The 22,806-nt window shown below is 41.8% G+C and overlaps 3 protein-coding genes across 4 annotated transcripts; 1 reads left to right on the top strand and 2 right to left on the bottom strand.

Moving 5' to 3' along the window:
- Positions 1 to 239: 239 nt before the first annotated feature.
- On the bottom strand, positions 240 to 4,609 carry LOC119396868 (ubiquinone biosynthesis O-methyltransferase, mitochondrial). Its single transcript, XM_037664219.2, has 5 exons — positions 4,378 to 4,609; positions 4,022 to 4,301; positions 3,247 to 3,486; positions 1,647 to 1,806; positions 240 to 446 (listed from the first exon to the last, which is right to left on the bottom strand). The coding sequence occupies exons 1-5, from the start codon at positions 4,440 to 4,442 to the stop codon at positions 328 to 330; spliced, it is 864 nt and encodes a 287-aa protein (XP_037520147.1). The 5' UTR covers positions 4,443 to 4,609; the 3' UTR covers positions 240 to 327.
- Positions 4,610 to 4,851: 242 nt separating this feature from the next.
- LOC119396867 (autophagy protein 5) lies at positions 4,852 to 11,061 on the top strand. 2 transcript variants are annotated; one of them, XM_037664217.2, is made up of 7 exons: positions 4,852 to 5,001; positions 5,348 to 5,458; positions 5,540 to 5,670; positions 5,757 to 5,835; positions 5,906 to 6,160; positions 7,205 to 7,313; positions 9,138 to 11,061. In XM_037664217.2, exons 2-7 carry the CDS (start codon positions 5,348 to 5,350, stop codon positions 9,293 to 9,295), a joined length of 843 nt encoding a protein of 280 aa, XP_037520145.1. In that variant the 5' UTR covers positions 4,852 to 5,001; the 3' UTR covers positions 9,296 to 11,061. The 2 variants fall into 2 exon arrangements, with proteins under 2 accessions (XP_037520145.1, XP_037520146.1); XM_037664218.2 differs by having other exon boundaries at positions 4,867 to 5,001; positions 9,168 to 11,061.
- A 1,338-nt stretch (positions 11,062 to 12,399) lies between these two features.
- LOC119396866 (all trans-polyprenyl-diphosphate synthase PDSS2) lies at positions 12,400 to 21,330 on the bottom strand. The gene is made up of 5 exons (XM_037664215.2): positions 20,933 to 21,330; positions 19,152 to 19,488; positions 17,802 to 18,050; positions 14,832 to 14,996; positions 12,400 to 14,334 (listed from the first exon to the last, which is right to left on the bottom strand). Exons 1-5 carry the CDS (start codon positions 21,208 to 21,210, stop codon positions 14,182 to 14,184), a joined length of 1,182 nt encoding a protein of 393 aa, XP_037520143.1. The 5' UTR covers positions 21,211 to 21,330; the 3' UTR covers positions 12,400 to 14,181.
- Positions 21,331 to 22,806: the final 1,476 nt, after the last annotated feature.

Below are 22,806 nucleotides of genomic sequence, written 5' to 3'. Positions count from 1 at the left end.
CTTATTTACATATTTTACACAGACTACAGCAATTAAGTTTAGCCCTTTCTACAGTGATGCTGCATCTACCCTTTGTAATTGACTTTTCCATTTCATTCACAATCCATTGATAAGTGATCTCAACGTTCATGGCACAAATTGGCCTTATCATGCACTTGTGCCAATAAGAATTGTTCATTATCATCACCATGAAAGCAATGGCCACTGTGGCTGGTCTTTGAACTCGAAGGAACGGCAAGCAGGAAAACATAAACCTTTAATTTGCAAACATGGGCACATGCCTGCCCCTTTACACATTTTCTCATTGGCAACTGGTACAACACATATTTACACTCTCTCCTTTACAGCATGAAGCGCGTATGTCAAACTCGTGAAGTCCACCCAGCTCCAGGCACGAGTGAGGGGGTTGTACATGGTGCCGTGGATCAGCCGGACGTAGCAGCCACCTGTGGGCACAGGTGAAAAGACCGCGTGTTACATGGCTGCAACTTAAGAATGCAGGAACATGCATGATATCCAGATGACCAAAGCGCAACCACCAATTGCCTCTGCGACTAAAGACATAGTCCAGCTCAAGCTTGTAATACCTCCCTTTGTTCTAGGCCTTTTAAAAATTATTTCAAAAATATATTTCTAGGAAGCATTTCGCTTGTTCCAAACCGTATCCAAGACATAAAAAAAGCTGGTTCAGTGCCCCTCTAACACACTTTCTCAGCCCCTATAACCAGCTGTACTTACTGGTTAAGTACATTAATTTTCCTTATCTATTTTCTGAAGTAGATTGTCCCCTAAACTACCCGTAGTTCATGCTTCCATGCACTGTTCCATTTACATTCCTCTTAAAAAATCTATCTTTATGGCTTTTTTTGGATGAGTGTCACCACCTGCCAAGACAGTCACTACGAGAATGCGTTGCTCTATCTTAAAGGCCATGAACCTACGAGATCAGGTGGCATGCATTGTACAACAAGAAAATGCAATTATGGCATAAATTGTTAGCAGCTGTACAGCAGTAATAAGTGCAAAATCGTTTTTAAAGGTACACGAGCTGATCACTATCCAAGAGTGTGAAACTGCGTGGATTGGAAAAGCTTTACGGTTTACCGCATAAAACATCACGGAGGAGCAAGTGTTATTGCTTTTTTTCTTATGCACAGTATCCTTATGCACAGTAAACTGTGGATCACAGCCTGCTTGAACCTGTGTGCTCACAGTGGACACTCAAATTTTAATGCAGTGACTTACATACTAATTTCTCCTTACATGTTTCATGACCACTATTTAGTGAGCACCCAAGCACCCGGTTTTGCAACTATCCTTGGCAAGGGGTCAAATACAGCAAGCAACAAAGTTTCTCAACTAATTATTTAGACATATGAAGCATATCCTGCCAATCTGCAGTTATAATTTGACATACTGCATTCCAATCTCCCCTCACTTCCAGTGCAGCCACTGTTTGTGCCTATCATGTTAGTGACAGCTAATACTGAACTGTCACACTCACATTTCTAGGATAAACAATAGGCAAAAAAGATGCAATAGAGGAGTACGGAATTACCAGAATGTTGAAAGTGCATGTAGCAAGACGGTGATGTTTGAACAAAATAAAAAAAAGATTGGCATGCAAAAATGAAATGGGAACTTGCATGATTCAAGAGCTTCTTCCATTTGCTCTGGTGGCACAAACATGTTCCAGTCATGGAGGCCAGGCGGCACAATTCGAAATATGTATTCAGCTGCAATCTTCGCTATTAAATATGATGGGACTGTACGGTTGATGGTTGTGAAGAAGAGGGAGCCACCATCCTGCCGTAAAAATAAACTACGATCATCTCTGCCTTTTGACAAGTTTGCTTGGTGCAAAGAAAAGCTTATTCAGTGCTTTCATAGACGGTGATTATGAAATTTTATTCCATTTTGTTTTAACAGAACCAATGCTACAATTTTCTTCTCCAAAATATTGTGGTCGTGCATTATGTTACGTTAGAAGAAACTGTTTAACTGTTTGTTAAAGCATGGTGGTGATGTGCACAGCAGTCTTACATATGATGTAAGCAAATGATGTACATTCTTTGTCAAAACTCATGAGCAGTAAGTATCTTTTGTATGAGTACTATTTAATGGTCTACCAAGTGTCCAGATATAGTGCAGCAAAGCAGAATTATGGAGATGGGTACATATGGTAAGGAATGCACAGAATTCTAATTAAAAAAAGAAAAGGAGTAATACTCTGTTATATTGAAACCACATCTGGAGAAGAGACATACTGGAAATCGGATGCTGTACACAATTACTGCCAGACGTTTTAAACTGAAATGCAAGGAATAATCTGTTCTGTGCTTCTCTTTTGCTTCCTTCAGAAGGCACATGCACTGAAGAAACGTCCACACTGCACATCCATCATGTCGACCTCAACGGGTGTGCTGGCCATAGGCCTTCTTATCTGCCAAATTACTAGGGGATACAAAAAAATGTACTGCAACTATCCTCATTTCTCAAATGTACGCCGCTGAGAGCAAACTGCCTTTATTTATAGTCAATCCTAAGATGAAGGAAAGGATAAATAGAGCACGCGCCGGCAGAGTTATTGCATTCCACGTGCTAGGCGCAGCTTAGTTTTCTGGTCACGAGAACCGCCGGAACGAAAAGCTTAAGTAGCTCTGCTGTTAATACAAGTTAAAGAATTACGCAGACCGACGCACTCTGGGTATCGATGTTAGTGATGTAGCCAGGAATTCGTGGGTTAATTGGTTAAAACTTAATGCAACCATCGTAGGGAAAGATAAAACAAACATAAATAAAAATACAGTGCTGGACATCATGGGCGTTACTACATGTTGTAGCGCCTATGGTGCTGAGTACCGCATTCCTTATTTGTGCTTGTTTTATTGTGCATTACGTAGGCTGCACTGAGTATTCTTTTAGGTGGGAGGTAAAGTGCATGCACGAGGAAGACTGCAGTAGCTGTTCAACACACTGGTGGACAGCTCAACCACATTATTGACAACAAAATGGCAGCTGGTGTGAAGCCTCATGAAGTAGGCATTCGCTTACACGAAATTATTTGAAAACGTGATGCACCATGTTGTGGCACAAACATGTACTGGATATGGTATAGCCCCAAAGCTAAGCGGCCTGAGAACGAATTACACTTGGGCCATCGATTATATAAAGCTGAAAACACCTTCTATATTGTTTGCTTTCGTTCATTTTCATTACATTATAACTTCGCAGTTATCATCTTACCTCTGTCAGCTCGACGCAGGACTTGACGAAGCTCGAGTAATTTTGAACATGTTCGACGACTTCACTGGCTACAACTGCATCGTATTTTATGCCACGTTGTACCAGAGTGCCAATTTCAGTTTCCTCGTATGAGATGTTGTCCCTAATTTCAGGATCTCTGTCCGCATGTGCTTTGGCAACATCAATGCTTCCAGGTGTGGGATCGATTCCAGTCACTGTAGCACCTAGCCTGGCAAGTGGCTGTGATGGAGAAGAAAAAAAAAAGCAAAGACTTTTCAGTGTGCTCGCGCCATTACAAATTATGACACTTAGCAGCAAGCACGACGACACTCAGCCTTGAACAATGCGTACACATGAAGCAGGAAATTCACGAACACATTGTGTCCGTCCTTTAAGGTTGGTTGTTGACATTCTTTCAAACTATGTACAAATAGCTATACGACTTAGCAGCAGTCTCACATAGATTGAGCATGCAATACAGAATTTCGAGCGCCACCTTGCATCCGTGCATGTCATCCACTGTTAGGGTGAACACTCAGTTAGTATTCAAGCAAGTACAACTTGCATTCTTTTCAAACAAAGGGTGGAAAAGCTGGCTCATGTGACACCTCGGGTAGATCTGTTCTGTTTTCTGACCTGCGATGAGGGCTTGAATGAACACTTAGATGTTCATCTTAACGGTGGACGACAGCTTGCATCTAAGGGCTAACTCATTGCAATTCTCGGTTACTGCAAATGAATTAAAAGAAAAGAAATATCTATATGTTGTTGACACCTCAGAAAGCAGTCCACCACCACAGCCAACGTCAAGGATTTTCAATCCCAGCAGCGGTTTTGTTCTCGATGTAGCGGACGGTGTCACAGCCGATTTTCCAGTTTGCAAGAGACCGTCTCTAATAAAAGGGATGCGCAATGCGTTCATTCTCGCCAGAGCAGAGAATTCGCCTTCCGGGTCCCACCACTGATGCACAAGGGCGTCGAATTTACTACGGTTTTCTTCAAACACCGTGGACTGTCGTGATCCTGCAGAGCTTGCTGCTGAAGTACATCTGTGCCTGAAAAGACAGATAAGTGTCAGTATCGCTATCCAGCCCGAATATTATGTTTTGCGAGCGCATCAAGTTTGTTTACCTTGCTTGCTCAAAGTTTGTGCTTGAGCGGACGGACATTAAAGGTATCCGAAGTCGGGCCCACATGATGATCGCGAGCCGACGTATTAGCAGCACTCGTGTTTCTTCTTCAAGTGGAAAGTAAGCAAAGAAAGCACTAGTGCATTCGATACAAACGAAAAGGTTCGATCACATGTAACTGTGCAGTGCTGCAGAAGATAACGGAAGTGAAACTAGAGCGCACGGATGAGCAGCGGAGCAGCGGTAGCAGTGTTGCTTGTCGTGGTGAAACCACAGAATGTTTACGATGGAGGTGTTCTTGCTGTTATGCCCTCATATGGCTTACTTTTTTTGCCTTGAATCTTTCGGCATTACGACGCTGTGTGCACAAAAAAGGGCTTAATTTTTTTTGTGTGTACCATCACTAGGTGACAGTAAGCATCTTACTGATCTTACCTCTTGTGCGTCTAGTACTCTTACACGTGGTACCTCTAGGGGCGTCGGTGTTGTCAAATGATAATGATAGCTAATGATAATGAGCTTGTGACAGCTCGTGCACTTGGTGCACTCGTGAGCTTGTTTAGCAGGACCGATGTAAAACGCAGGTTTGATGTAAACATTTCTGTTCTACCGGCTGTAGACAAACGTAAGTCAAACCTTGATCTCATTCACGATGCCGTGTGCCTAAAGTTGCACGAAGGTGTGACAACGAACATTAATGGACGATCGTGGTGTGCGGTACTTGCTACTCGATCACTCGATCCCGCGCGGTTTGTGGCGCTTGCAACAACTGCTGCAATCGCGCGATTCAACGATTGATTGTCGTTACCATTCTCAATTAAGCAAACAGAAAAGGGTAATAATAGAGAGCAGAATTCCATTGGTTCTCGTTGGAGCAGTGCACTTCTTTCCCATTGAAGCAACTGACGGCGTGTTCTTTTTCCAAGTTTATATTTGTCGCCATTGGCACGACTTTTATTTCATTTCCCCAGATGGCGGAAGATCGTGAAGTCTTACGAGAGATTTGGGATGGGCGCCTTCCGGTGTGTTTCAAGCTCGCCGAAGAGGAAGTATACACGATGCAGCAGCCTGAACCTTATTACGTATGTGCAGTAAATCATTGCGCAGCGAAACTGAATCTGCAGGTGGTTTGCTGAGTGCGTTGCTTGGATTTCTATTCGCAGCTAATGATTTCGAGGATAAGCTACTTTCCCCTAGTGGTTGACAAGGTCCATAAGCACTTCTCCAGGCATGTCGATGAGCGATACCATGGAAATGAAATGTGGCTTGAATACAACGGTCAACCTTTGAAATGGTGAGTGCTTCGTGTCGGATGCGGAGATTGTACTGTAGCGGGAGCGAATCCACAATTATATCTTACTTTTTTTTTTACTTTTTCAGGCATTTACCCATTGGTGTACTTTATGATTGTAATGCTAGTGATTCCATTTTACCGTGGGGTATCACAGTTCACTTTCAGGTACAGTTATCTTGGTGTTAATGATACTTGTGCAATGTGTTTCAATGAACTGCATTTCGATTTTGTTTAGGATTTTCCCGAGAAGCAAATATTACACTGTGGAAGTCGAGCCGTGGTTGAATCGCACTTCATGTCTGCCATCAAGGAAGCAGACATGCTAAAGCATCGCAGCCAAGTGGTCAGCACTATGCAGAAGAAAGACCACAATCAGCTTTGGGTAGGACTACTTAACTCAAAGTTTGACCAGTTCTGGGCCATCAACAAGAAATTCATGGAACGCATTGGTGGAGAGTGCTTCAAGCACATACCTTTTCGCCTGTATATGGTAAGTTTTTGTAACTGTTGCCGCTTGTGTGTGCCATTGTTGATGATGTACCATTCCTGTCTGTCGCCTGGAAAGTTTTGAAATAAGCGAATAAGATGTAAGTTTAATCTGTGACTAATTGTTGCTTGTTTTGTTATACAACTGCTTACTAGTCTTAAGCTGTTTTTTTTTTGCAGTGAAGATTTATGGGCAGGGATATTACTAAGATTTAATGGTAATAAGTGGCGCACATTTTAAAGAAAAACAGCGACCCTGAGCTGGGAGACTACTGACAGAATACCTAATTAGTTTGCACACAATAACTTAATTATTCATCTGCCTTTATTTTGCTTGCATGTCACGAACAGAATACTTGGGAAAATTAGTCTAATTTGCTCTAGTAATTGTGGAATAAAAAATGACAACTGTGTGCCAGAAGCAGTAGCAGCAGCCATTGATATTGAGCTCTAGAAGTGTGAAATGGCAATTTTTGTTGATTGGACAAACACAGTTACAAGATACCAAATTAGCAGTCCCTTCTATTTTTCCTGTTTTTGCTTATTTGTGCAGCAGCTGTAATGCTGAGGCCACACAATTGATGGCAGACAAGCAACGTGAACTTGATAAAGTAGCTTGTAGTAACCTGTAGTGCTGTGTCAGTAGATTGTAAGCTCTGTGTAACTTTTGTGAGAGCAGCTTCTCAGTGTAGAGTGCTGATGGATTGAAACGTAACACCATAACTTTTAGTATCAGGTCTGGCACATGCAATTGCTCAAGATAACGACGTCGTGTCACTATGGATCTGGCCGCTAAAGGTAATGTTGGCTCTAATGTTGGTGTTTGAGTCAAAGTTATGCCGATATGACACAAACTGAAAATGGTAGAAACGAAAGTATGTACATTCCTTAGTCCCAAATTTTTGCATTTCAATCCATGAGCGCTGTACATGACAAACACACTTCTAAGAAGTGTGGGCATAGTGCGTCAGTCTGTGCAGTGACTTGAGCTACATTAGCAACATCGTGTGCATACTGACCACAATGTGCTTTGTTTTTATTTCATTAGCCTGATGGCAGTCTTATCCAAAGGCTAGTCACACCATTGACACCCTCTGGCGACAAGGCAACTCTAGAGACCTTATTGCAGCAAGTGGCCCCTCAGGTTCTTGTAGGAGGTCAGTACCGTTGTTTGGTGTTAACTATTGCTTCATGTTGACTGAATAATGATACGTGATATAGCATGGCATAGTGGTGGACCGAAAGTGCTAAGAGGAAGAAGTAGCTTTAGCAAATTGATTGCATTTTATTTCAGCATCATTAAAACACAACGATAAGGCAGGTTAAGTTGAATTTGTCAGTGCATCTTGTGCCCCAAAATGTAAACTCTGCTATAGCATCAAAAAAATAAATTGAATATGGAAAATCGGTCAACTAATTGATATTGCACTCAATTTGGCATTCAGCCACAGGAGAAATTTGCCTGATATAAATTGTTACTGTTAAAGAGAGACTGAAAAAAAAAAAGAACTTGCTACATGACCACCATGTCTATGTTGCAACTCTTTCTCCATTGTACATTGCAGTGGATATTGCATTGCAAAGTGTCTTAAGACATTATTTAGGGGTGCGCGGATATTCAAATTTTCGGCTATCGAACTGAATGCATATAAGGCCAAAAACTCTGAATATCAAATTGGATATCAAATATGTGTGTATCGTTAAAAAGTTCCCAAAACAGGAAGTAACGATAGGTTTTGTTACTGTGATAAAACAAATTAATAAATGCTGTAACAACACATTTGAAAGTGGGAAGGACCTGTATCTTTTGTAATTGAGGTGGCAGGATGCTATCTAATGCTCATACATAGCCTTTCTTTTTCCAAGCATTTAAACATTGTTTAGGCAACATTCTTCATCATCTTATTGTATCTGTTTATAGGTCGCCAAATACAACATATGCGGTATCAGGTAGCTGCGGAATGAAGCTTGGTGAAAAGGAAACCACCCCTGTCGCATGTGCTTGCAGGAGATAAGGCTGAAACAGAGCATGACGTTATATGCATGTAGTTTGTATATCTCAATGGTTATAGTAAAACATCGCGAACTGCTGGGAATGCAGCATAACTATGCACTGACCTGAAGATGCAACAACTACGAAATACAAATTTTCTCCTACTTGTGTTCGCCACCGATAAACAAATAAATGTGATACCACAGTAAATAAGCTAATGAGAAGGCGGTGCGAACAGGGCCTGATTACGCAAGTGCGTTCCACTCTTGAAGGCAGAGCTCAAGTTTTAGTGGAGCTGTTTAAGCTCGGAGAAGCCCCGTCAGTCGCGAACAGAAATTATCATCATCATCATGGACCGGCACACGCTCTCTTCTTCGTCTTCATCTTCTGCTTCGCTCCCAGAACACGTGCGACGATTTGTCCGCCATGGGATACAATAACTCTGATGGGCGAGACGACGAGTACAGAGGGAGAGAAAGAAAAAAATATAGAAAGAGAGAAATTCTTGATGAAAAAAATTTTTTCGTGAGGTGGGAGTTGAACCCGTGTACCCACAATCTGAAGGCGAGCGTCATAACCACTCGGCTATACAGGCATGCTAGCAGAGCGTAGCATAGCCTTGTATGGTATAGTATAGCAAGGGGGTTGTAAAGGGAAGTGAGGGTGAGGAGGGAAAGGAGGAGGGGAGAGAGTAAATAATAGCATACCCTTCTACAGTGTAGTATAGCAAGGGGTAGGGAAGGGAAGGTGAGGGAAATGAGGAGCGGAGAGGGTGAGACATAGCATAGCCATGAATAGTATAGTATAGCGAAGGGCGGAAAAGGGAAGTGAGGGTGAGGAGGAGGGGAATGCCACGAGCTGTGCTGTTTCCTCGGTCTGCGCACCACTAGGTTGTGCATAGCTTCCCCAATTTTTTTTCCTGTTACTTTTTGTCTGTGTTGTTTGTTTTAGTGCATCCTTTTTTCGTACACACATACTCTCTTCATAGGTGACATGGTGAGTTTTCTGATATCTTCAGATGGAGCCAAACACAGCATCATCACGCATGGGATCCAGGTCCCCCTGGACACACCTCTTCAGTGGATGAGTGAACACCTCAGTTACCCAGACAACTTTCTGCACTTGTGTGTCATGCCGTGCTCATAGTGAAAGCTTCGAGTGCACATCAGTGATATTTCTCAAACTCTTCGGCTAGTCGGGGGGGTGGGGGTTGTTGTGTGGGTGCAGAAAAGGTTTATAACGGCTAATAGATATCATGTGCGAATTATTTGATTTGAATGCCTTGTACTTTCTTCTAGACTGTGCATACATTTTGCATGCATATATGTACCTACTGTTATAATTATGAATTGGGCTGTAAAAAAAAATGAAATTCTCATCAGTCAAGGTACATGCTTTTCTTGTCAATATTACAGACTCTTCTTGTATTAGCATGCTCGACTGTTTGCTCAGAGCACATCGACAGTACTACAATGGGTGTATCAAGCAGCAACAAAGCTTTGTTCGGAATTTAGTTTCACTACTCTAGTTAGACTCTCATTCTTAAGTGCATACACTTAAAAATATTGCTCGATTGCTATCATACTCAGCCTTGTAGTGCCACAGGAGCATATTGAAACTAGTTGAACATGTGGTTGTGCATTCAGTGCTAATGCTTGTTGGATGTCATTCCTTGGTCATGCAAGGCAAATGACTGCACTGCCAGTAATGAAAAGTAGGTAGGTCTAACTTGATTTTGGTTATGTCGCTTGTGTGCGACGTCACCATTGTGCAATTTTGCCAAAAACGAGTCGTCTCCAACTTTTTTTATTGTTACGCTGTGAGGTTGATGTCCCCCCACTATGGCGTGCCTCATGATCCTATTGTGGCTGTGGCACGTAAAACCATGGAATTTATTTTTTTGTGTGTGTGCTGTAAGGCCTACTTATTTTTTACAGTGCAATGCCCAGCAATGCTTGATGAATTGTGTGCAGCTTCTCACAACTTCACTATCGCAGGAGTCTGTTGCAGCACCATTCATACTCTTGGAGCATAGCTTGCTTTTCTTTAAAGTGGTATTTGTAGAATGTTGCAGAGCAAGCTTGGAAAGATATGCTGCTAGAGCCAATAATATTTGGCCTCAAGGTAGTAGTCATGGGATATGCGTAGCATAAGAACGCAGTTCCATTCATGCATCGTTTTTGAAATGACACAAGAAATATTGTCTTATGTAGTGGGTGCAAATACTCAATTTACAAAGCTGAATGTGAAACTTTCAGTTACCATCTAGCAGCAAATCTTGTTTTGATAACGTTTGATAAGTGTGACAGAAAATCCTGCATGTAATACGGACCCACACATAACATGAAGGGCAATTTTGGGGCCGCAAAATTTTAATGGATTTATTTGCACATACCCAATAACTAAACAATGTTTATCTAATCTTATTTTAAACACTGTAAAATTTTCACAGTTGAATATAAAATGAGAAGCAAATTTTACGTGCCAACAGCCTGAACAAAGCCACATTGTATGTGGAATTTATGGTAATGGCAGTGTTCAAGCACACACAAGGTTTTATTCGTATATGATCGTGTTTGTGTCTTCTATTAGAAATGAAAAGTGACTGTTTAGTATGAACTGTTATTTTAGATCATTACAAAAGTATGCATGATAGCTGAGGCAGTTATGACCACATGGTGGTTTAATGATTTATTTAGAAATACGTTTTAAAGAAGTTTTGTGTCATCTGTATGTGCTTTTCAAAGATTGTGTCTGTACGTGCGTTCAAAGATTGTGTGTTTGTGTGTACATGATTTTTCATAATTTATTAACTGTCATAATTTAGATGAGAAAGGTTGTTTGTAGTGGACATTGTGGTTGTAAAAATAATAAAAACAAAAAGGCTTGCACATTGATATGAGCCAAATGAACAGTGTTTGAACAGCAACTTCTTTGTTTAGTGACAACTCTTTATGACTTAGCTTGACTATTCCATTAGTATTAGCATTGTGCGTGCGTAAAAAGTCAAGAAAGTTGCTTCAAATCGCTTTCTAGTATGCACTTATTGTTCAAAAGCTACAAGGAGGCAGTACAAGTCGACTACATGGTACGTTGGCTCTGTAATCATGACGAAGTGAAAGTGGTCTGTGCTCATAAAGGCCACCCAGTGGTTAATTGCACCAAAGGAGACAGGCTTCATGTTTATACATAATGCATATTTTAAAATTTTTCTAAATTCATTATAGAATACACTAAATTGCATGAATGTTGTGCGCGCTGCATTTTCACTAAGTATGTTCGATTGGTGGATTGGATTTGCAAAGTAGCAGTAGATTAATTAAATTACCAACACTGATTACAATATATTTTATGATGGGATTTAGAATGGCAGCAGGTGCATAATAATGATCGACTGTGAAAAGGGTATACATGTCTTGAGTAACTGGGCACGTTCAGGCAAATTGAACACACCGCTTCCATTTCCCATAAAGCTAACATAATTGTCATAGTTGTTTTAATAATAATAACACAAGTGTGTGCATATCGTAAAACTTGTTTCTTTACAGAATGCTGAAAAAAGAAATTGCAGCCATCGTGTGATTCATTTGCGTTTTCGTGCAAGGAAAATTAGTTTACCTGTGTTCTGTTGGATCGTGCTCGACTTTTAACCTCACAGTAAGTCTGTAAACACTCAATTTAACCTGTCATCATTCAGTGTTTTGTAAATATATTGCTAAACATAAAAGCACTTCTCACCTTGCTGGCATATTCGCTGTTCACTTCTCACTTGCGCAGACTTAGACAAATGTGAAATGTTTCAGTAGGCGCATTGTGACATGCTAGCCTATAGTTTGGTGTTGCAAAACTGTATGTATGCACTAAAATTCAGCTAACAGTTTTATCAGATGATTTTAGCGACCTTGCAGCAAAATTTTGTTTGTGATTTTAGTGTCTAGGTTTAGCGATACCATCAAAAAAATTTTGTGCATAAAAAGAAATGTTGTCAAGACTGCAAATGAGGCAATGCTACACTGCTGTGTGTATGGCTGTTTAGTATTTCAGGCTACGCATACTTGCACGTTCATAAGTTTGAACTTCGAATTCACCGGGATACATGCTACGGTATTATGAACATGAAGCCATAGTTTGATTCTTGGGAATGGCAGTTGCATATTAATTGAGATGAAATATAAAACTGCTTGTGTAGTGTACATTGCTTGCGTGGTAAATGTATTTTGCATTGTGCGGCTACACAATTTAAAAAGCAGTGAAACAACACGAAATGCATTCATCGTTTATTTATTTTTCCTTGAACACATAAGACACAGCAGGTCAAAACAGTTTTCTATTCTAACCCCTGCTTGACCCTTGTCAAATCACTGATGGAAACTGCCATTCAGTTTACCTACCACACAGTGGGAAAATGCTGGTATTCAATCCCTGAATTGGCATATTGATGCAAGTAGTAACACATGAACTGATAGAAAAGTAATAATACTGTGTATCACAACTAGATCTAAACTTGGCAAGTTTATTCATTGTAATGCTAGAGAGAAGAGAATAAAACTTAACAGTCAAAGAATCACAAAGGGCAGGAAGTTAACTTAAAACCAGGAGCTCAGTGCATGCATGTATGCAACAAGTATTAAAAAAACCTACCTGCATGCATAGCCCAACATTTATCATGTGTGGACCAAATATGTTGAGCAGGCTGACTTAGTAGACAAACGATGTTATTGACAGAACTAATTTGGTAGTCATTATTTCTTTCCCCATGCAAAGGGCTATCATTTTTTAATACTCATTTTTGTTTGTGCGTATGCAGCAATAACTTGATTATGCAAGCTCAGTGCTTGTTCCGTGCAGTTGTTTCCCATTTCGTTGCTACACTCATCGGATACGTCATGGTGACCACACAGCCATATGTGGACACGGTATTTTTTCCAGTAAAACGGACAATTGACTTCTAATTTGTTTAGCAACTACATTTCACTGTTTTCTGAGTCTGCTAATTTTAATCCATTCATTTTACATTCTCTTTGTTTTGTGAAAATTTCAATTTCCAAGAATTACTTGCTCTCAAAGTAAGAGTCCTGCTTTAGCATGTAACAAACTACTACAGCGGCAAGGATAACAGTAACACACATAGCTGCGTAACTCGTGCCTCCAATATAGAGAGAATGTCTTTACAAGGCAGATGCGGTGCTCTTAAGGCAACTTTGCAAACAGTGAAGGCAGTTCAATAATGAAGATTGGCAGTTGAAGAAATAGTATGCTGCATTCTTCAGGATTGTCAGCACATTTATAACTTAGTCTCTGCTGCAGTAATATAACACTGCTTTTTTTCTATCTTGTATTTCTAGGTGCTAGTTGCGAGATTGATGCAGAAGCATCTATATTTACATGACAACCTAGAACTATAATAAGCTACTCTACAAAGTCATGTCTTCTGCAGCTGCATTGTATTTCATCTAACAGTTGCCTATGGACTGTATAGACGCCGTAGAGAAAATGCACGCAGTTTACTAGGAGAGCACATACTCTGTCTGGTTAATCCAGAAAAGGATTATGAATGCTAAGCATTCACATCTGCTCCTATGAAAAGAGGAGGAGATGTACTTCACTCGGGTGATGATGTTACTTCCTATGTTTATGAACCACGGCTTTGAAAAAACTCAAAAGCACCCTTAGTATTTTCAAGCTTGTGACACAGACACTTGTAACAGAGCATGGAAGAGCTTGAACACACCATATTGCCTGAGAACCGGGCTTGTTATGCCTCTGTGCTTTAAGCTTCTTATTAACAAGCAGCACTAGGTTACTGTCGTAGATTATAGTTGTTGCTATGAAAGCAACTTGAACATTGTGTCGTCATGATGAATAACTGCAGCTGATATGTGCTCTGGTGTTATCTCTGCTAGAAGCCTCTTCTCATTTGTGCAGTGGCTTGCCAGAAAAAACAAAAGATAAGCGAGCACCCGACACGGATAGCACCGTACAGTGTGAGTCAATACAGTTACAGCTGCGTCAGTGTCAACACAAAAACTATGTTACTCTCTCAAAGCTTGCACAATGTTCCGCAGGGCAGTGGTTGCTTCAGAAGGAGGGATTTGGTTGAGAACAGTGAGTGCTCTTGACGTGTAGGACTCCAGAAGTGCCTTTGTCTTCTCTATGCCATCTCCATTCACAATAGCATTGTGAACCTATGGCATGCAAAAAAAGAAAAAGTACACACAAGCTTTTTACACATTTATTCCTACAACATATTGCTCACTCTTGTGTTTGCAGCTGAACTTTTAAGATTACGTGCACAATATATTCTGCAGTTTGCAGTGTGGGCATTCTCAGTATCTTTAGTGAAAGCAGTAATATTTTGCTGCAAGTTATTTGACATGCCATAAGAAAGTGACAGATTTGTAGCATTGCCGAGTTGAGCACTCTCTTTTCAATGCAACTCTCTTTTCAATGCCGTATCTCAAGCATAGTTTGAGCCTCTCCCAAGCATTGGCATTGTTAGAGGGGGTGAACAGGCTGACCGAATAGTGTGATCAGCCACTCAGTTTCCCACCCAAAAACTGCTCGGCATTGTAAATTAAGCATTTTTCCCACAGAGGGCAATAATTGATTTCATAGCAGTAGAACATTTTTTGTATTAAGCAGACGAACTGGGATATTCAGTGCAGGAAATCACAGTACATACCTTCAGGTAGTCCAGCTTCTCAACGTTGTCCCTGTGGCTGCGAATCTCTTCAAGAAGGCTTGGATCCGATTCCAGGTGCAAAACAACTGGTGCCGACGTCAGTACAAATGGCATGCCGGGAGGATGCCTGTATGTGTCAACAAATGGCTGCAGATCGGAATGAACCTGCATAGATGGAAGTTTCAGCCATCAATGTCCACGAGAGCTGCCCAGCTACACGTATGGAAACCTTGAAGGGACCGACAACTGCCCAGAACATGAAACGAGATGACTCCACTCATGGAAAAATTTTCTGTCGCATTGACTCAAACCAACCCTGTTTTTTTTTGTGAGAGATGGATTTATATTTTTATTTCTTAATTGAAAGTCGCGAAAAATGACCTGTGGCACTATTTTGTTTACTAAACACCGGATCTCAAGAGAAAGGTTGCCGCACCATACAGCGTGGCACCTCTGGCGGCAAAAACATGAATGATCCGATGAAACCAGCCACGTGACCGTTGACTGCTGTATGTGGTCGATGATTTGTTTGTTAGTATTGAAATATTGTTCGTTTCTTTATATTAAAAAGTATTACTCCATAAAAATGTACATATAGGCCTGCATTAGTATATGCATTAAAGTGGCGCTGCCTTTGCGTGACGTAATGATCCCATGCTCGTCAGCGTGTCTTGAGCAACTTTTCAGCGTGCTAAGATTTTGGAGCGACATAGTTTTGCTACCTACACTTCATCTCAGAAATGACTGCGCTGCTACTCCGTGCGGCCCCGCATATGCGTAATGACGTTTTTGGTGACTTGGCTTGGCTCGTACATAGAGAGAGTAACGACGCCGGGACAAGCCACTCATGACACAGGCGCAGGCAACCTTGGACGCATGCGCACACAACGCTGTACAGATACATGGAAGGTGTATAATGCCACATCATCTCACTGTAACAGCTTGTTATTTTCAAAAATAGTTGAAAAGCTCTAAATAAAGGTGGTTAAGCATAGTTACAGGAACTCCTGTGAAAGCAGAACAATGGTATCTTTCACAAATTGCGAGAAGGGCTCGCGGCATCGCTATCAATTCTCAGCGTTGCTGGAGGAAAGCTCCGTCCGTGTTTAGAGCCTTTCAGATCGAAAAATACTGCTTGTAAAATAACTACGGGCTGTTGGGATTAACTACTGCAGCTACAAACACTGCGAAGGGTGAGCTTTCTGGCGCGCCGTAAAAAAATAGTTCGAGACAAATCAGTTGTCGGTCCCTTTAAGTCTGTACGTGGAATATGAAAAATGTCGTAGCGGAGGCCCTGGATTTTCTTGCTGAAATCTTCTACACTGCAGACAAGTGGAATGGTGGCCTAGCTGGTACATATTTAACATGACTGTTTCACTGGATTAAGCTCTTCCAATTGAAAAATGACTAACAATGGAACCTAGGACCCTGTGAGATGGGTGAAATGCCATAGGCACTCGGCCACAGCCGTGGTTTTGAAGCACACACGCACCAGTGCTAGCAAACTCTTAATATAAGAACATCTGTCAGTCAGTATAAGATGGCCTTTTGTGATCTTTCTTTCTCCATAGTATATTTGCAGCTGGCGTTTAGTTGCAGCATACAAACATGGTTCAAATGACATTTGGTTTCCCCTGCAGAGAAGTGTTTTAGTGGTAGTGGCTCGAACATCTTCGTTCAGTTTGTCATCTTGGCAGCACTGATGATTTCTTTTTACAGTCTCCGTCTGCTAAACAAGGCCACTAGTGCATCTAATTTGATAAGGCTGGCAGTGCTTGCACAGTGTGCTAGAGGGTTACAGACGAGGAACGCAAGTGGCTTAATCACTTAGAAGCTACACAATATAGGGTGTAAATTTGCTGCATAATAATTATGATCAATGAAGAATGCAACTTTGTGCTTTAACTACGTGTGCCTAGGTATTTCCAGGAATACTTGGGGATGCCAAGTTGTTCATGGCACTTATTACAATAACATGCTACACTAAAGGCTTTTTGGATAGAACTGAAGCTGAGCTGACTAATGAAAGCAAGTTCAGGTCTCCCTTGCACAGTATTGTCTATGTATGTGTCATTGCTCATCTGGTGCTGCTTCAGGGGCACATGAAGATATTGACACCACAGAGCTTGGCGATGCATCACAGCTTGCAGCTGTGTGGTATTGTAGCAATATCTAACATGCACTTTGTTAATGACTGCTGTTCCCTTTGATATTTCACTACAGACCATACTTTGTTGCTTCTTTCACACAGTTGGACATCACATGTAAAATGATCAAGTAAGGTGACATAAAACAGCGCAGTGAAGTAGAATATTTTGTGATCATACACATTCTTGAGGCACATATAACATGTTACACAGGAGTCTTCATGAACCAGTTGTTGCAAGGGAAATAAAGCTTGCATGAGATGAAAGAAAACTATTGTTGAGCAACACATATACACTCTACATGGCGCATAGACATTTTTAGAGCCACACTGCTCACACAAAAGTTGGCAGTATGAGCTCAGTGGCACTCCGAGCATGTATTCCTAACTTTGCATGGGTTTTTTCACATGTGGGGTAGGCAGCATGTACTTATCTTTGAGCACACTCTTTCCCAAACAACTTGTAATGCTCCTATTTACACACCATTACGAGCATTACTGATAAGTCATAACTTTGTAAACCTGTATCAAATACATTATCGTGGAAATTTGGAGTCACTATAGAATAAGTTTTTGGCACCTTATCTCTTCACAACCAACAAAAGATTAATGCTTTTCACTATGACTGCTGTGATAGTCAAGGGCACTGGCAGAGGGGGTGCAAAAGGGTCACTTGCCTCCCCCCGAGCCACAAGAGCTCTTGCCCCCTACCCAAGCCACACAAGTGCCCCCCCCCCCTCCCCCATTGCAATGCAACATGGTTTTACACTCCCCAAGACAAAATCCTGCCGAAGACTACCGATTGTTATCAAAATGGTGCCAACCTGCCACGCAAGTCCAATGCTCTTGCCAAACTCGAAGCCAAGCTCTTGGAAGTCCTGTTCATGGCTTGCAAGTTCCAGTGTGGCCTGGCAGCTGTTAGACATGAGTGAACCTGTGGATAGGTAGTTCTTCTCCTCCCACTGGGCAATGCCCATGCCGGGGCTAGGAATAGGGCTGCCCTGCAGGTCGTGGTCTCCCAGAAATTCCGACTGCATGAAGTCGCCTATGGCTGTTGCCACCAAGTCCACCACCTGCACAAACCCATCACAGCGACAAAACAGCAACCTTCTTTTGCGTAACAGATGATGTGTCTAAATGAGGTGGAGCTATAGGAAACGGGTGATAAAAGAAAACATTACAGTGTCCTTGGATGCTAACACCAAGTATAGACGGGCGGAATGCCGTAATGGAAGTTTCTTTTATTTGAAAAAAAGCAAAGTTAAGCAAACGACAGCAAAGTTCCTATGTTGAAATCTTTCTATGTGTCTATGCATGGAATTTCAAATCTTGTCATACTTCATCAAATTTGTATCCTTTCTATGCAGTACAGTGCTGTTAAGGTTTTCAACTTGGGTTCTTATATTCAAAGGAAATTCAGCTCTTGCGTAAGGTATGGGGCGCTGTCAGCCTAAGTTGCATGTTGCCAAAAACTGCCAGAGAGTGAATTCAAAGCTCACTGTGTCGCATGCTTAATTCCTTACGTGTTTTCTTGCAGACTAGTGCTCTGTTAAGTTGCCTTTCTGATGCTTTAAAAGCGCATTCTATTAGTATAGTTCAACATGCTCACATTTAGTCTATGTTGATGTTCACATTTAGTCTATCTTCAAGCCATGCTAAATTGGCATTTAGTCAAGCTCATGGAGATGGTTTATATTATAAGCAAACTTCTGAAATGGATGAGTGTCGAAGCATGCCATTATTGAAATAGTTTTCACAGCTTAGGCAGAGTCCGGCTTAGTGGACACAATAAAACTTGCTAAAATTTTTGAGCTTCGATTCTGCTATAATCATGTAGAAGTTGTAAGGTACTCAGTGATTTATCTTGTTTAACATCGTAAGGCAACACTGGAGTCTATAAGTGATGCCATAGCTGAGGGTGCCAGATTTGATGTGTACCATAGCTGAGGGTGCGAGAATATTTGATGTGTATCTACACCAGAACACACAAACATTTTCTTATTACGTGCTTATCAGAATGACTGCAATAGTGTTCCACTCCTATCAGCCTGGAATGAAAACCTTGGGCTCGGCATTGCAGAGCTACATAATGAATGACGATGCAAGAAATGATGTGAAACTAAATATTCAGCGAACAATCAATTCGTGTTGGAGTGATCCATCTGGCTGCATACCTTGCAGTTCTTCAGATCCGTCAGGGACTTGCTGGCATTGGCAATAAGGTAGTCCCCCGTCAAGACGGATATCTTGTTGCCAAATTGCAAGTCCTTGAGCGTGGTGGCATCGGGGAAGAGGTCATTTGAAAGGTTCAGCACCCCTCGGTGAATTAGGTGTGCCGTGTGGATCATTTCGGTGATTTCAGCCAGCGACCTCTGGCGCTGTGTGATGCCTGCCACACGCTCTTCCTCGAGGCAGTCTTGCCGTGTACTTGGGTGTCCAGCTGCCTTTGACAGCAGCAGCACAATGAGGCCCCTTGTCTGAATATTGGTGCGTCCATTGTATATCAGTCGCCTGCAAAGGCGAAAGGCGAAATCATTCATGAGTGCCACTTTAACCAGCAGAAAAGTAAACATAGTCAACATAACACCACTGTTCTATTTTGAAGAAGTATTGTGCTCGGGGCAAAGCTCACAATGGTAAATTAAACAGGTCAAGCTTGTTACTCTGCAGGCCTAGATGGGCACCTGAGTACACTTCATAACTTAGTGGCTTGTGGGATGGGTAACATCGGTAGAAAGTTGATTACATCTGGCAGCATACTCTGAATACCAATGTATGTTTATTTAATAATAGCTCCAATCAGGTAAAAGGCAAATTGGGCTGTAAAGATAGTTGCCAATCTCCACATTTTCATTCTTTTGTTTGTGACTTGGTTAACAGGTGCACACAGTAGTCATATTGGTGGTAATCAATTTGATCTGCAAGACCTTGACATCAAAACTGATAGATAGGTGGGTTAAATTATGGGTTTAAATGCTGATATACCTCACTGTGAGAACGTTAGACCTTATGCTAACGTCTATTTACATAAATTATCGCGATTCTCGCGTCAGAATGTATTTAAACCAGTGTTATTTCCATCTGTTTCTCAACCAGCGGAGAGAATGTGGTAATGACGGCAAGGCGAAACGCGAAGAATATATAAACGCGGTTGTCCGTGCATCGAGTGTGGCCAAAAAGCGTCTATTATTTCCGGCGAGGTTGTGATGACCACGCTCTTTTATTCCAACCTCCCGCGCATTATTACACACGGCGAAAAAATAAATAGCTCACTGACATGCAAAAATTTCTCATCACTCGGTAGTAAATATTTTCTCGTGATTGCAGTTGGCGAAATAGCAAAAAAAGAGGCACGTGCACATGCATGCGCGCAGTTGCCATGGCGACGCGTTACAGCGCTTCTGTGACCGCTTCAAGTTCATGGTTTCCTCGCCAGTCTAGACGGCGGCGGCGGGCGGTATGGAGGGCAACCGACGCCTCCTCTCCGAAACTCGAGCAACACGCGACTCACATGCGCGTTCAAAGCCACTGGGTCATCCGGTCAAGGAAGTTCGTTCGCACGGTTTCCAGGGCAAATGCCCGACCACGTACGAAAGCGGTACATCTAGACATAGAGCCCCCACCCCCGGCTTTTTTTTTTTTTTTTTAATTGCTATTTCGCTGTCCCGTTTACTTCGTCGCTTTGCATTGTGTTCATCACAGTGGCTGCAACAAATTTATGAACACGCAAGCCAAACGAAAAAAAAAAAAAAAAAAACATACCGCAGGCTAGCACGAGCGAGTCACTGCAATGCTTAACGCGCAAGGCCGTATTGCATGCATGTCAACACGTGGGCAAAGGTGCGGAAGATGCGCACTGTCTCTTTAAAGCAGTTGCCACCAATCCAAGCATGTAGGTTAGAATCGCACGCGAAACTCGAGAGATTGGCCACACGCAATCATAACTTTTACTTACTTTGCTGTCTTCAGTACCGGGTGGTTGGTGCCGATCAGCTTCCGCACGTGGAATGCAATGTTGGACGTTTCGTCGTTGAGCAGACATCGCAAACTAAAGTACGACGTGGGATAGCCGACGATTTTCTCTGCATTCGACACAGCACGGTTCCAGTCTGTTGTTTTCGTTGAAGCCCATAAACCAGCTGATGCGAAAGTTCTGCTCGTGTACCAATGACCAACGACAGCATATCTTGGAACGCACAGTGCGCGCAACAGCGCTGACAGCGCTCGGCTCATGTCGCACGAACGGCGAGTTACGTTACGGGACAGATCAGAAAAGTTTTACTCGCCGCCGCGGTCGGAAAACAAACTTGCTCCAACTTGAGCGACCCATTCTGCTGCAAGCAGAACGAAACCGGTGTGGCCCGGATAAGGCTTGCTCAAAGTTCGGTATTTCCGCTTACGTACAAAGCGGCGCTAGTGAAGGTATCAAAGTGTGCGCGAGAAAACATAACTTTCTGTTAAATCAAAATATATTCTCATTTTGTTTGTAAAATATTCTACAAAATATATTGAGTTCTACGGAAAAGGTTTGAAAATAAACGTCTAAGATGCCTGAATTTACACCGTTTTCGCGATCATTTTACAAGCGCCACATAGGGGCACCGTTTTGAAACACTGACGTTGCAACTAGTTTCGGTTTCGGTCATTGGCGCGCGCGCGTTCTGTGCGGGCAAGCAGCAAGGTTGCACAATCCAACGCCCTTTTTGTGCAACGCCTTTCCTCCTGCACATGCACCAAATTTGCCGATCACAAACCTCGCTCAATAATAACTCTTACGACGTGTTTAAAACTTTACGTGCATAAACAGCTGCCGTCAGTCACTCGGGTGGCAGCGCGATCATTTGTTCCACACACGGCTCATCAACAACTTATGATATTTTTTTCTTTATGGTCTTGCATTCTTTGTTTTGACCAGGTTTCGTTCTGAGAATCACGTACGCATGCTCTGTCGTGCGTCATTGACCACTGGAACTTTCCGTCCCCACGAGTCGTCGCTCGCGCGCTGCTGTCACGTAGGCGCGCTTATTATTATTGTGCTTACTATTGCGAAATTTGGCGTGATATGGCGCCAGACACCCGTAACCTCATTTCAGTACGTGTGGTAGCAACACTGCCACTTATTACAGTTATAATTTCGTATCTTATGTTTCAGCGCAAGGAAACGCTAGGACTAAAAGGAAGACACGAGGACACAGCGCTGAAACAAAATACATGCAGTACCAACTAGCCCACCAGTCGGTTTTATCACATCGTCTTTCTAATTGCTGGGAAATGTTTATAGCAGAAAGAACTGAGACCTAGGCGGTGAGGAGGGGAGATTTCATATTTTAACTTCTACTTCATATTTCATTTGTTAACAGATATTAGCCATAATATTATTTCCCACATGCCCAGGAAAAAAAAAATATGTTTTTTTTTCTTCTTGTTTTCCTAAACGTGCGCAAGAAGTTTCTCTCGCTGTTGTAAAGATTGTAGGCATCATATATATATATATATATATATATATATATATATATATATATATATATATATATATATATATATATATATATATATATATATATATATATATATATATATATATATATATATATATATACATATATATATATATCTTCCACGTAGACCGCCACGCGTGCCGGATTGATAGGTTCGCCTGTTGCATGGGCATGCGCAGATAAGTTTTCGTGCCTTCTTTCTTTTCAGCCGTTGTGCGTCTCTTCAGTTGTTAGTCGGCGTTTGTGGTGTCCTGACTTCTTTCTTGTGTCCGTGTTTGCACGCCCTGTCTTTTTAGAATGGAAGTTTTTATTTCGACAGTTTCGGCCAGAG

The sequence above is a fragment of the Rhipicephalus sanguineus genome, chromosome 6 (assembly GCF_013339695.2).
Source record: "Rhipicephalus sanguineus isolate Rsan-2018 chromosome 6, BIME_Rsan_1.4, whole genome shotgun sequence".
NCBI lineage: Eukaryota > Metazoa > Arthropoda > Arachnida > Ixodida > Ixodidae > Rhipicephalus > Rhipicephalus sanguineus.
Note: the sequence above shows the minus strand (reverse complement) of the source record. Positions and strands in the feature narration are given on the sequence as shown.

Coding starts and splice junctions, on each gene's coding strand:
- LOC119396868 (XM_037664219.2), bottom strand. CDS start 4,442: ATGTGGGCCCGACTTCGGATACCTTTAATGTCCGTCCGCTCAAGCACA. Junction 4,302..4,377: donor ACAAACTTTGAGCAAGCAAG/GTAAACAAACTT, acceptor CTGTCTTTTCAG/GCACAGATGTACTTCAGCAG. Junction 3,487..4,021: donor GTGGTGGACTGCTTTCTGAG/GTGTCAACAACA, acceptor TCTCCATCACAG/CCACTTGCCAGGCTAGGTGC.
- LOC119396867 (XM_037664217.2), top strand. CDS start 5,348: ATGGCGGAAGATCGTGAAGTCTTACGAGAGATTTGGGATGGGCGCCTT. Junction 5,459..5,539: donor AGCAGCCTGAACCTTATTAC/GTATGTGCAGTA, acceptor TTCTATTCGCAG/CTAATGATTTCGAGGATAAG. Junction 5,836..5,905: donor GTATCACAGTTCACTTTCAG/GTACAGTTATCT, acceptor GATTTTGTTTAG/GATTTTCCCGAGAAGCAAAT.
- LOC119396866 (XM_037664215.2), bottom strand. CDS start 21,210: ATGAGCCGAGCGCTGTCAGCGCTGTTGCGCGCACTGTGCGTTCCAAGA. Junction 18,051..19,151: donor CGGATCTGAAGAACTGCAAG/GTATGCAGCCAG, acceptor GGGTTTGTGCAG/GTGGTGGACTTGGTGGCAAC. Junction 14,997..17,801: donor GCATTGGACTTGCGTGGCAG/GTTGGCACCATT, acceptor CCATCTATGCAG/GTTCATTCCGATCTGCAGCC.